Source organism: Chrysochloris asiatica, unplaced genomic scaffold (assembly GCF_000296735.1).
Source record: "Chrysochloris asiatica unplaced genomic scaffold, ChrAsi1.0 scaffold00172, whole genome shotgun sequence".
In the NCBI taxonomy this organism is placed as follows: Eukaryota; Metazoa; Chordata; class Mammalia; order Afrosoricida; family Chrysochloridae; genus Chrysochloris; species Chrysochloris asiatica.
Window position 1 is genome coordinate 46917 of NW_006408690.1, and position 13514 is coordinate 60430.

Below are 13514 nucleotides of genomic sequence, written 5' to 3' on the forward strand. Positions count from 1 at the left end.
GGTCACCACTTTATTATTTATTGTACCTGATACACCCTGGGCGTTCTGCTGATACATTGCCCACGGTGGCTCCTTCACATTGATGAAATGAGTTTATCTATAGCTTCTGCCCTTTTGATCAGTTACTGTTTGTGTGGTCTGCTCTCGTGTCGTGGGGAATTTAGCCAGATGTCCCTTGCTGGCTGAGCCATTCCTTTTTGTATGGTATGACCTGCGAAGTCCTGCTTTGCTTGCTCTCCAGGAGCCAGACCTTTGTTTTCATTGAGACTTACTTTTGGAAGACCGGATGGGAGAGGTAGTTACAAACTATCAGCGCTGATATGCTACAAAACTTGTCATGTGGTTGCTCCAGTCATTGTGGAGTGAGCCACAAAACCTTTCATCAGATATACTCTCACACAGTGACCTTGAGATTGGCACTCCTGGTCCAAGGCGTTGAGCATCTGAGTCATGAGGGTGTCCTGTGATCCGAGAGAGACCTTGTGATTGGGAACTGGGTGTTGAGGATAGATGGAGGAATGGGATCTATGAGGATGAGGAAATGGAGGAAGAGTTGAAGTGGGGTAGGGATTGCTTAAGAATTTCTATACCAAGTTAAGTTTAGAGGATGCAGAACAGACTAGCCTTTTAGGGTGGGAGACTATGTGTTGGAGTGGGTATTGTTATTGTTAGCTGCCATCAAGACAGCCCACAGCTCATGCCAACCCCATACAAAACAGAATGGACCACTTCCTGGTCCACCCCCATCCCTATGATTGGTTGCAGATCAGACCATTACGATCCACAGGAGTTTAATTAGCTGATTTTTCAGATGTTGATCTCCAGTCTTTCTTTCTAATCCATCTTAGTCTGAAACTTCCAATGAAACTTCTTCCGTATCAGAGCAACACACAAGATTCCAATGGTAGTCTGGTAGTTGGTACACATGAGGTGCCTTGGCCAGAAATCAAACCCAGGTATTCCATGTGGAAGGTAGAATTCAACCCTTGTTGCAATGGGTACGACAACAACAAACTTACTGCCATCAGACTAAATTGTTATTGTGAGTGCTGAGCCTGAATATTCTGGGCTCTCCAAAAACTGCCTGCCCCTTATGGGGTTGAGGGACCAAATCAATGGTGTTCAAGTAATGTACCCTCAAAGTGTTCCATTTTGGTGCTACATAATTGTACTTTGCGTGACTATTTCAAAGAGCCCGAGGGGGCACAGTGGTTCAACGCTCAGCTGCTAACCAGAAAGTTGGTAGTTCAAACCCACCAGCCCTTCCATGGGAGAAAGATGTGGCAGTCTGCTTCCATAAAGATTATAACCTTGCAACTCTCTGGGCAGCTCTGTGTCCTGCAGGGCCTCTATGAGTCAAGGTAGTAGGTTTGGTTTGCACTATGAAACCCAGCATAATGTGTAACATTCCTGGCTCGGTGTTTCTGCACTGCTGGAATCTCCCAAGGACAAGAATAAGGAAGCTGCTGTGGGAAGTCTGCTGGTCCTTCCCTGGAAAAGGGACATCAACCTTTGAGATATGCTCGTGTTCAAGATTGTAATCGATCAAGGGCACAAATTCCATGGGCTTCTTTAGAGCTGTATCTTAAGCCGACTAATAGCGACCCTGCACAGGCTTTCAAGGTTGTACATCTTTACAGGAGCAGAACATCACCTCTGTATCCCACGAAACTGCTGGTGGATGCAAACTGCTGACCTTGTGCTTACCAGCCCAATGGCAACCCATAAGTGCTTGATATATAAGGTTTCATAAATGAATGTATATTATAAAAAAGCAGTTAGTATGTGTTCAAGGCAGGTGGGCTCGACATCATCTCTATTTCATTCTTTTGTTGCTTCTGTTTTGTTTGGTACAATCCGTCTGCTTTCTCTCTTTCCCCTGTGGTTCACACTACAGGTCTCTTGGCCATTTGAGCCCTCCCACCCCATGCCCATTAACATCTTTCTCTTTGTCACTATTCCAAAGGAATTCAGGATAGGGAATGTCAGCTGAGAAGGTGCCAAGGCTGGCCCTTCCACAATGGCCGGAGAATCTCAGTGAGCTTTTACAAAAGTAAAAAGTATCAAATAGTCCTATCCTGACTTAATTTGTACTCTTAATTCTACCCCATTGCTCAACAATGTGGTTGTGATTGCAAATTAGTTTTCTCTTTCCCCTTTAACTTGATTTTCCAATCATTGTCTCTCCTTCTAAAGAAGAGATCATGGAAGAAGACTCTGTGAGAGTCCCTATTTTTCCCAAGTTAGGTTTTAATGACATGACCAAGAGTCTGTTACTCTGACCTGAAGAATCTACTTCAACCAGCTTTTTGGTATGAAATGGCAGCTCCAGATGACATGTTCATACATTCCCTTCTCTCATCAAACCTGGAGATCCCTTTACCCTCCCCCTGTGTTTTGCCTTCAACTACACTCTCACCTCCTGGAACATAATTTCCTCCTGACTCTGGTGCTGGTTTCTAGTAAACTCAGATAAGAGTTGGCGAGTGAATGAAACTTTTTTTCTGCGTTTCTCCCTATGCATCCTTCTCTTGTCATGTCTTTAGATTGTGTCAGTATGAGAAGATGTTTACTGAGATTTCCCAGGGCTAACACTAGAATGTAAGTCTAGGACCAGTTTTAGAAAACATAGTTTTTGCACTTAAGATACATTTAGACCCATATTTCTTAAGTATCACCTACAAGAAATGACCTTACCAGTTGCTCCTCGGAAACCCTATACAGGGTCACTATTAGTCAGAACTGACTCAACAGCACTTAACAACAAAAACAACAACCGTATTTTTGCCTCAAACCCTACAATGTTGAGTTCTACATCAGGCATATTTGTTTCCGGTGACTGCTCTAACAAATAACCACAGACTTAGTGACTTAAAACAAATGCAAATTTAGAATCTTGCAGATCTGGAAGGTTAGAAGTCCAGCACAGGTCTCAACGAGCTAAAATTAAGGTGTCTATAGGGCTGTGCTCTCTCAAGAGGTTTTAGGAGAGAGTTTGTTTCTTTGCCTTTCCAGCTTCTAAAGGCCACCTGCATTCTTTGGCTTGTGACCCTTTTGCCAGTTTCGAAGCCAATTTGTCTGCTACTCTCTTGCCCTCACTCTGACCCACCTACCTCCCGCTTTCATTTATAAGGAACCTTGTGGCCACACTGGACTCCCTAAATCATACAGAATAACCTCCCCAGCTCAAGACCCTTCACTCACAGATTTATTTATTTATTTATTTATTTATTTATTTATTTATTTATTTATTTATTTGCCACAGAAGGTAACATAATCACAGGTCCCAGAGATTATAGGACATGGACATTCTTAGGGATGTGGTGTATTCAGCCTATGGCATCAGGAAGCCATGTTGATGCACTGAGACTGCTCTAAAACCATGACTATCAAAATCAATTTTCTGATGTCTTGTTTTATTTTCAGATGCAGAGAGAAATTGTTTATGCAAGAGGAGATGGTTCTGGTACCTCTCGACCTGGATCTACAGCTCATCCCCCCTATGCAATTCCAAATTCTCCTCCGTCCACTCCTGTGCCCCACTCCATGCCTCCTTCCCCATCCAGAATCCCTTATGGGGGCACCCGCCCAGTGGTTGTTCCTGGCAATGCCACCATCCCCAGGGACAGACTCTCCAGCCTGCCTGTCTCCAGATCCATCTCACCGAGCCCGAGCGCCATTTTGGAAAGAAGAGATGTAAAGCCGGATGAAGACATGAGCGGCAAAAATGTTGCAGTGTATAGAAATGAAGGCTTCTATGGCGACCCCTACATTTATCATGAGGGACGGATGAGCATCGCCTCTTCCCATGGCGGACACCCTCTGGATGTCCCCGACCACATCATCGCATATCACCACCGCACGGCAATCCGGTCAGCTAGTGCTTATTGTAACCCCTCTTTGCCAACAGAAATGCATATGGAACAGTCACTGTATAGACAGAAATCGAGGAAATATCTGGAGAGCCACTTGCCTACTCTGGGCTCCAAAACACCGCCCGCCTCTCCTCACAGAGTCAGTGATTTGAGGATGATCGACATGCACCCGCATCATAATGCCCATGGGCCTCCTCACACCCTGCAGCCAGAGCGGGCGTCCCCAAGCCGCCAGTCCTTTAAGAAGGAGCCAGGCACCTTGGTGTATATAGAAAAGCCACGGAACACTCCAGGATTATCCAGCATGGTGGACCTTGGCCCTCCGCTAATCGAGAAGCAAGTTTTTGCATACAGCACTGCTACCATACCCAAAGATCGAGAGACCAGGTAAGGTGTGGGGAGGTGCACAATAGCTGTGCACACTCAGGGTCTGTGTGTGGGGGGGAATCTCTACGGAGATGGGGCTATTCTACAGAACTCAGAACAAGACAACTAACGTGGGCTGAGTACCAGCCTTGAGGAGAGCTCTCTCTAGATGTTGCGAAGGATGCAGAGTGGAGACAAAGGTCCTCCTTGTCTGCAAAGAGTTCCAACTTGGTGGGATTATGGGAAGCACGTCAGTAGCCATGTTATAGGATTAATTAAATTCTTGGTGAACATGTTATAGAGATTAATTGTGCAGGCCTCCTGAGCATGGGTTCAATGGCCTCCTTAGGTAGCACAAATGGTTAACACGATTGACTTGAAAGCTTCCACCCAGAGACACCTCGGAAGAAAAGCCTGGCAATCTACTTCTGAAAAATCAGTCCTTGTAAACCCTACAGAGCACAGTTCTACTCTGATCCATGTGGGGCCAGTGTGAGTTAAGACTCAATGGAAACCGGTTAAGTTTGATATGGCTCTTTATCATTCGAGCAGATATGAATCCATTAGAACAAAATTGGGATTAATAGAAACTATCTGGACGAGTAGATCAAGCGATCCTAATTATTGATCGGCACTGAAAATAAGTGAATGGTTCAAGTTTTAACTATGCGAGATGGCCAATTGTGTTTTTCCTTGTGGAATGTAATTTTGTTGTCTCCTCTGTTCTGGGAAATGGAAAGAATGTGTCATTGTCTGTCTTTTAAGATGATAAACATGACTTTGCTTGAAAGTAGGATGGTTTCGATTTAATACTCATTTGGGAGTGGTGCTAAGATCAGCAAAAACATTTCTAGTGAATGAGACACTCTGGGTATTTCTATTTCTTCTGTGGTATATGTGAGGGGGCTTTCAAAGTTGGTGGGGGAAATTCCATGATCTTTACATTCATTTTTCCATGAACTTTTAAAAGCCCCTTTGCATCTTTTTTTTCTAATTTACCTGCCTGGAACCTTCAGACAATATTTTGAAACCCCCGCTTAATCCACATAGTACAGGTATCTCTCTCTTTTAGAAAGTTTGCTTTATGCTATTTTAGTTTTTTAAAAGACCAACGTTACTACCTGTTTTCACTAACCAAAAGAAATCCAAAGAGGATTTTCACTTTTATGAAAAAAGGTGAAAAGTGAAACTAGCGTTTAGCATTTGTTTTGCAGTTAGCTGTTAAAGAAGGCAGCCTGCACCCAACTATCAAGAGTGGTGTCACCAAGCTCCTTCCCCGGGAACTACAGTCAGCATCTCAGCCCCAAGTGTCTGGAAAAATTAATGAAAAAAATAATGGAATTTTTCCAGAAACTTTTTAAGTCCCCTCATATAAGTTGTTTTTGGGGGTGTGTTTTAGGTTTCATGTATTTAGTATAATTTAATAGGTTATTTTTGGCGTCTGGGAATGCTCAAACATTTTTCCCATATAAACTAATGGTATATGCGTGTTCACTTATGACATTTCTGCTTAGGGAAAGTTCCATAGGAACGTTCTACTTTCAGATAGTGTCGGGAACCTGTAATAGAAAATTTAATTTTGGTGGAAGGAATTTCTCCAGACTGAACTGGCTGAAGAAAATCAATATAATTATAGTCATAAAGGTTATAGTCAGAGAAGTTGAGTCCAAATGAGGGTAAGCATTACATCTGCTGCCACATATGAATTCAGAAGGGGTGTGAAGGATAACATCTAGGTGTTCTGTTACTTGGTCCTATTAGAATGACTGTTCTCTCTCCATCAATAATAAGGTAGTCATTGTTGATGTTAAGTGCTGTCGAGTCAGTTCCAACTCATAGCAACCCTGTACAGGGTTTCCAAGGAACAGTTGGTAGGTTTGAACTGCCAACCTTGTAGTTCACAGTCCAGTGCTGATCCTACAGCGCCACACCAGGAGTCAATTAAGGTAGTATCACATACTATTCCATAACCTTGTTTAAAAAAAAAAAAAAAAAAAAAGATCACAGTTGTGAATGGAATGTACATACAAGTTGAAACGTCCCTGTCCTCTTAGCGGAGCTTTTAATGAAACAGCTGTCCCTCCTTATCTATTCACTCACAGCAGAGAGATTCCAAGATGGTAGAAAGAGAATACACTTGAAAATTGGGGAGTCATTAATTCAACCACAAATTCTAACTTTCTCATAGAGTTAGAATCAAGCCAGCAATAATGATTGGCTTGATTATGTAGTAAAAAGAATCAAGAGTTGGAAAATGATACTCTTCCCCCACCCCCCCCAAGTCGTTGTCATTGTTGGTTGCTGTCAAGTTGTTTTCCAGTTATGGTGACCATGTGTACAGAGTAGAACTGCTCCACAGTGTTTATAAGAATGTGACCTTTTAAAAGCATTTCCAAACCTACCCCTTTGGGTAGGTTAGCATTACCCACCTTTCAGCAAGTATCTGAGCACTTAACAGTTTGTGCCTCCAAAATCATTAGGAATTGAAATTCTGAGGATAAAAGGAGGGGCCATTCATCCTGACAAGGAGTAGCAGAGGGGTGTGGTGTGAACACTACAGGCTCCTTGCAGCAGGCCAACATCACAAGACAGAGGTAATCTACCAGGACCTGCCTAGAAAGGCACAGTAGTAGTAAGATTAAGGTTGGTAAGCTTGTGCTGTATGGTCCACAGAAATGGGGCACATAATTTCCACTACTGTGGAGCGTAAGAAGCTAGTAGGGATATGATGGGATTTGAGGACATGAGAATTTAGTCTGGAAACATTTTTAATCATCCATTTCCAGAATATAATGTTGGGTGCCAGAACCCATCATCCCAACCATCCCAACATCCCCTTAACCCCACCCTGAACCACCATGAGCTGTTGTCATATTTCCATATTTCCACTGTCATATTTCTGGGCAGTGATGATAGCTCAGTGATAGAATTCTCACCTTCCAAAAGAGAGACCCAGGTTCAATTCCTGGCCGGTGGCTGTGTGTGTAGCTACCACTCATCTGCCAGTGAAAACTTCCATGTGGCCAGGGTGTTGAACAGGAAGAAAGTCCTGGCAATCTACTTCTAAATATTAACCATTGAAAACCCTGTGAATCACAACAATCAGATCCTGTTATGTGTGGGGTCCTGTGAGTCTAGGGCCAACTTGACAGCAGCTTATAACAGCAAGCAGGTTCTAGACACATTTTAGACAACAATGGTGTCTCTGACTTCTTCCCAGAATGTAGTAGAGTATCAACATTTTCATAGCTTACTGCATATCATTGGACCCAGTTTCCCAAGGGATTTGGTTAGAATAAAACAACATTAAAGCTCTGTTTAACATGTCTCTCTATATTGCTGCCTGGCCAGAATCCCAAAGAATTTTAGCTTTAAGTAGAACCAGTGTTCTTTTAGCCTCTGCTTCCTCTTTAAAAAGAATTTTCTAACCTCAGATATTTCCATTTTACCAAGCCTCAGAAAATTCCATGGATTTCTGTGACAAGTTTAAAACCCTTTTTTAAAAATTCCAAATTATCTTCTATTTCTGGCATCACTAAAAATGTATAAATTGATTGAAAACGGTTTGTGTTCACCAAAAAACAGATTATCATTATCATCACAACCATCTTCTGACAGTTATTTTTAGGTTGTTGGGAGATTTTTTTATGCCTCAAAATGTAAAATAATCCAGGAAGAGTTTTATCACCTACCTTGCTGAGATCATTCCTCACCTGTTAGTCATCTCCACTCCAGGGGCTAGAATTGGAGTGCTTGTGTGTCTATGGGCTGGCAAAGTCGTCTCCTTCTGACACCCAGCAACACACACCTGTCTCATTGAGAGTTGCTATTGGCTCCTGTTGTGGTGCTGTAGGATCAGCACAGGACAGTGAGCTACAAAGTCAGCAGTTTCAAATCCACCAGCAGCTCCTTGTTTCCAAGGACCCCTATACAGGGTCACCATGAATCAGAACTGACTAGATAGCCTTTAATAACAACAATTGCTGAGGAACATAAACAACCCTCACTTAACTCAACGAAGACACATGATGAAGAATGTAAAATAGAGTCTGGAACTTTTGCCCCAGCACTGCCAACCAGCTCTTTACTGTTACCTAGCTAGGTAAGATCATGGGACCTCACAGAGAGTGAGAAATGTCTGCTTGTGCCTCTTCTCTAACTTTCTTTTGGAAAGCTTGGTCACCAGGCTGACATGTAGTATTGCTGGACAGTATCAGTAATAGGAAGAAAGATAGCATTGATGGAAGTTATCATTTATTGAGAGCCTTTGATGGACTAGGCACTATGTTAAATCGTTTCCACACATCATACAATGTAATCGTCTTGACCACTTAGTAAGGTATATACTGTGGTCATTTCCATTTTACAAATGTGGAAACTGAGGATTAGAGCAGTTAAGAAACTTGCCCAAGGTTACAAAGCCAAGATACGGCATAGAATGTCCATGAACCTGGGTTATTAAAGTATGGGTTTTTTCCACTGGGCAAAAGTCTGTCTGGTAAGTGGGAACTAAGAGGCCCACCTTCACCCTACAGAAGAGTAAATTCAGGAGTGAAATCAGAGCATTTCAGTCAGAATTCTTCAAAAATGGTTTTACAACTAGATGCTAAGTAACTTTTCTTCAAGGATATTTACAATCATAACTGCAGTTGAATTTGCATAATTATTCTGCTAAATATATACATACTATTTGAAGAACAAGTACTCTAGCTAGTATATTAGCACAATTTTTATACAGAAATAAGTGAAGAAGAGATCATTTTGGGTAAATTTTATTTTTCAGAAAACTAACATGAGTACTGTATCCTAGGGTGAAAAAAGTACACCAGAAACTATCATCAAAACACAGAATTATAGTCTGCTGTCTAGCATATAGCACGATGTTATCCTAGAAATATTTAATCAGCTAAAGTATTTTTAATGAGCCTTCAACCCTTAAAAGTCTAACTTCCTGAGCATAGAACCCAATAAACTGCCAAACCAATTTCTGTGCAATTTCATAATATTAAAAAGCAAATAAATTTGAGAGTGCTTTTTATGTGAGGCTCTCCAGTGAAATTTTATATCTAAGATGTAAGACTACAAAAACACAGGAGGGAGACTGGGAAATCTGTAGCTGTGCTTTATTTGGGGCGCTGCTGGATTCATAGGCTGTTCAGAAGAGCACTTCTGTGGAATAAACAGAGTAACCGCGTGGCTTTAGAAATCAGAGAGAACGTGCCTTTCTCTCCTATCCGTAACCAGGAAATTTTCAATGCTAGCACCTTTTTTGAGGGATCTTGATTTTGTAAAAGCTCTATTGACTTGAAAATAGAGAGTTTAAAGACTAAGAACTCTTGATTCTTGTTTGTAGGCATATTCTTTGATCGAATGGATTTGGCATCACTTTCCCTTTTTAAAGATGCTTCAAGAAAGCATTTCCTGAGAGATGACACATTGCTTTTAGACAATCTGAAAAAAAATAGTGTATATCATACAAAAAGTCAGTTACCATCCAATCAACTCTAATCTGTGTGTTAAGAGTAGAACTGGGTTCCATGGGGTTTTCCATGGCTGATTTTTCGGGGTGGGTTGCCAGGCCATTCTTCCTAGATGCCTCTGGGTGGATTTGAATGTGTAACCTCTCAATTTGCTGCTGAGAGTATTAACCTTTTATAGATATTACCCAGGAACTCTGTATATAACACAAATTATAGTGAGGATCTCCTCCTGATGAGTAACCTAAACATTTGATGGGCATGAACACGTAGGGTAGAGTAGCAGATTACAACTGCTTCAGATTTAAGGAGAGCAGTTCTTTTTGAGCATCTAGAAAGAAAAGTATCTTGACTGATCAGGTGACTGTAGACCCAAATGGGTGGGACCCCGAGAGAGAATAGTCACAAGTAACCCTGAGAGAGCACTGGAGACATGGAGTATGTGACAAGTAACTTAATGGAAGAGGCTCTATCTTCCTCCGATTATAAAATCACTTCATTAAACAGTATCATTATTTCTGTGCAGGGCACATAAAACAGCCCTTAAGAATTGTAAAATTCTTGGACACTTACGCTTTACTATTTTCTATTTATAGTTTGGATCATATAGTATAAAATGTCTTTATTGAAAGAACACTCAAAAATCAAGGCTGCTTATTGCAAAGTGTCTACTAACTTCGCTTCCAAATGTATATACCAGAATCCCATCTAATGAAATACGATTTTTCAACACACAATTCAAACTGAGATCATGTTTCGTTACTTTTCTGCACCTGTGATTGTCAGCAGCTGCCATGACAACACCAGGCACAAAGGATGGAAATACTGCCCAGCCCTGCACCATTGTTATGATTGGCTGCTGATCTGACCACTGTAATAACGTAGGGTTTTCATTGGTTGATTTTTGGAAGTAAATTTCTAGGCCTTTCCTCTTAGTCCATCTTAGTCTGGAAGCTCCCCTGAAACTTGTCCAGCTTCATAGCAACATGCAAGCCTCCACTGACAGTCAGGTGGTGACTGTGTATTGGGGCCATTGGTTGGGAATTGAACCGAGGTCTCCCACAAAGAAGGTGAGAATTCTACCACTGATCCAACACTGTCCTCTTCTGCACGTCAAACAGCTAAATTCCACAAGTGTATTGTATTTAATCCTAGCTCTATCTGCCCACCCACATCTGGATAAACAGAAGTCAAGTGAGATTTCATGGTGACATCAGAGACTTAGAGACCCAGAAGCGCTTGTCACGGGCCAGTTGGAAAGAAGAAAAGTATGCACAGGTGGAAACCTGCATACTAACCAGTAGCTCGCTTCGGTACTTAATCATTTCACATTACTTTCGCATTTTAGGAAGATTAGACATCATTGTGTTGGTAGCTTTCAGGGACAGGATGGACCTTTGGTTTAACAGTTGAGCAAATATAAGTTTAAGTCCGTATATATGTCATTTAAAGATGGTTACTGTGACTGGCAGCGCTTTGAAAATTGTCTAAACCATGCTTTATCCTGGATGATTCAGTAAAGAATGATTACAGTATCCTTTTCCTGCATGTACAATCAAAAGTGAGCCACAACAGAGCTCTCCTAAGTAGTGAGAGTCGGAATCTCTCCAAGGCAGACTGCCTCAGCCTTGGCAGTATTGACATTTTGGGCTGGATAATTCTTTGTTGTGGGAGCTACTCCGCACACTGTAGGATGGTTAGCAGCATCTCAGCCTCTCCTCACTGGATTCCATCCTTCTCTTCCCCAAGTCATGTCAATCAAAAAGAGCTCCAGACATTTCTAGATGCCCCCCAGGGACAAAATGCTCTCAGTTAAGAAGCACTGCTCTACAGGAAAGTTGAACTCGCTCTACTGAATGAAATGGAGAAATGAAAGAATATGAATCAAGGAATGTAAATCATAACAACGGTCATGACAATTACCTTAGTGCTGTCCTTTACCAGATGGTCAAACACTGTCATTACTGATAGAACTTGCTGTTATTTCTTTGCTTCTGTCAATCAGCTAATCAGCCATTTACTGCAAGGCAGTGTTTAAGAAGGTGGACCACAAAGCCGGACTACCTGGATTCAAATTCCACTTCTAACGCTGGGACTTTTGGCCAACTACTGAATCTGCCTCTGCCTCGGTTCTCTCCTCTGGAATAGGGATCATAACTGTACCCACCTCATAGGATGGAACCACTCATTACACATTTAAATTGTTAAGTGCTGTGCCTGGCGTATAGTAGGTGAACACAGTTCCTACTTTAAGCAAAGATCCTAACTCATTACCATTGAGTGGATACTGGTTAATAGTGACTGTATAGGATAGAGTTCTGGTGTGGTGCTGTGGGTTAATGCACTGAACTGCAAAGTCGGTTTGAACTGCATCGTTAGTTGTTCGAGCTCACCAGCCACTCCTAAGAAACCCTATACAAGATCATTATGGGTTGGAACTGACCTGATGGCAGTTAACAACAACATAGGAGAAAGTAGAGTGTCCCACAGAGTTTCCAACACTCTAGTCTATGGAAGCTGACATCTTTTCATCTATTGTAGCAGCTGTTGGCTTTGAGCCACCAACCTTTCAGTTAATAGTCGACAGCTTAACTATTGTGACACCCAAGCTCCTACATGCATTCTACTAAATGCTGTGGAGTAAGCATTCTACTAAATAGGGAGATAAACCCACAGCCATCCAAAGCTGGTTAGGGGCCTTCTGGCCCAAATAGCAGCTTAGTCAGAGACAGCACACTGTCCCCTTAGAGCACAGACCTGAAAAACCACATGAAGCAGATACAGCAGCCAGTCCTGGTACCTTGAGTATAGAATGCAAAGATAAAGAACTAGATTGAAAGTGATTAGAAGAAGAAACTGGTTGAAAACAGTGAACAGAAGGAGACAGAGTATAGGGTCCTTGCCAGCAGAGCGTGTCCACTGTGAGGTTAAGGCAGCAGCAACTGTGGGCAAAAAACATGGAAGTCAACTTCACAGACTCTCCAGCAGGACAGGGTGTAACTGTGGAGACATGCCTGGAATGAAATAAGGCTGCGGTTGCTGGTTTTAGCCAACAGGAAGCGTCCAGGTGCTCTGTACAGTGTGAGGAGAAGATCATGCTGCCTGTTCCTACTTTCCTAATGATTGACAGCACAATCCCCCCCAACTCCCTGCTGTCCTAATTACTGAGGACCAAAGTCCAAAACCCTCTCACCCCCCAGCCCAGCCACTGCCCACTAGAGCCTCCCCACTGCCACCACTCCCTCCTGCCTGACACCCCAGTGGATCAGGAATGCAAAAGGTATGTACAGGGCCCTACAACCGATCAAGAAAGAGATACTGGAAAACACAGACAAAACTCCAAAAGAATTCAGGAAAACAACAAGAAAAATACACAATTAGAAATCATACCAAACAGAAAATAGAAATTTAGAGCTTGACACTACAATTCCAGAAATAGCTATTGCATTGGAGCAGAAAGGAATAGAGTTGAATCAATGGAGGACAGAATCAGCAAAAGAGAGGCCAAATCTCTTGATACCAATATATTAGATGAACAATCAGAAAAAAGAATGAAGTAAAAATGAAGAAAGCTTAAGAGTTACTGGAAGACCACCAAGAGAAGTAATTTGCACATGATCAGAATTCCAGAACTTACAGGAAACCAAAAACAGCACATAGAAATGTTTTGAAGATCTGATGGCAGAACACTTTCCTAATACTGAGAGATAAGATATTTACTCAAGAAGTTCAACAAACTCTAAATAGGATAGACGCCAAAACAAAAATCATAAAGACATATCATAATCAAACTTTC

General features: G+C 42.0%; 1 protein-coding gene across 4 annotated transcripts in view; it reads left to right on the forward strand.

Moving 5' to 3' along the window:
• The first annotated feature begins 3426 nt into the window (after window positions 1-3426).
• Window positions 3427-13514, forward strand: part of KIAA1217 (KIAA1217 ortholog) — an 84069-nt gene continuing 73981 nt past the window's right edge. For all 4 annotated transcript variants that reach the window (XM_006871646.1, XM_006871647.1, XM_006871648.1 and 1 more), the window contains exon 1: window positions 3427-4262. In XM_006871646.1, coding sequence (XP_006871708.1) covers window positions 3427-4262 — 836 coding nt within the window. The remainder of the gene's footprint in view (window positions 4263-13514) is intronic.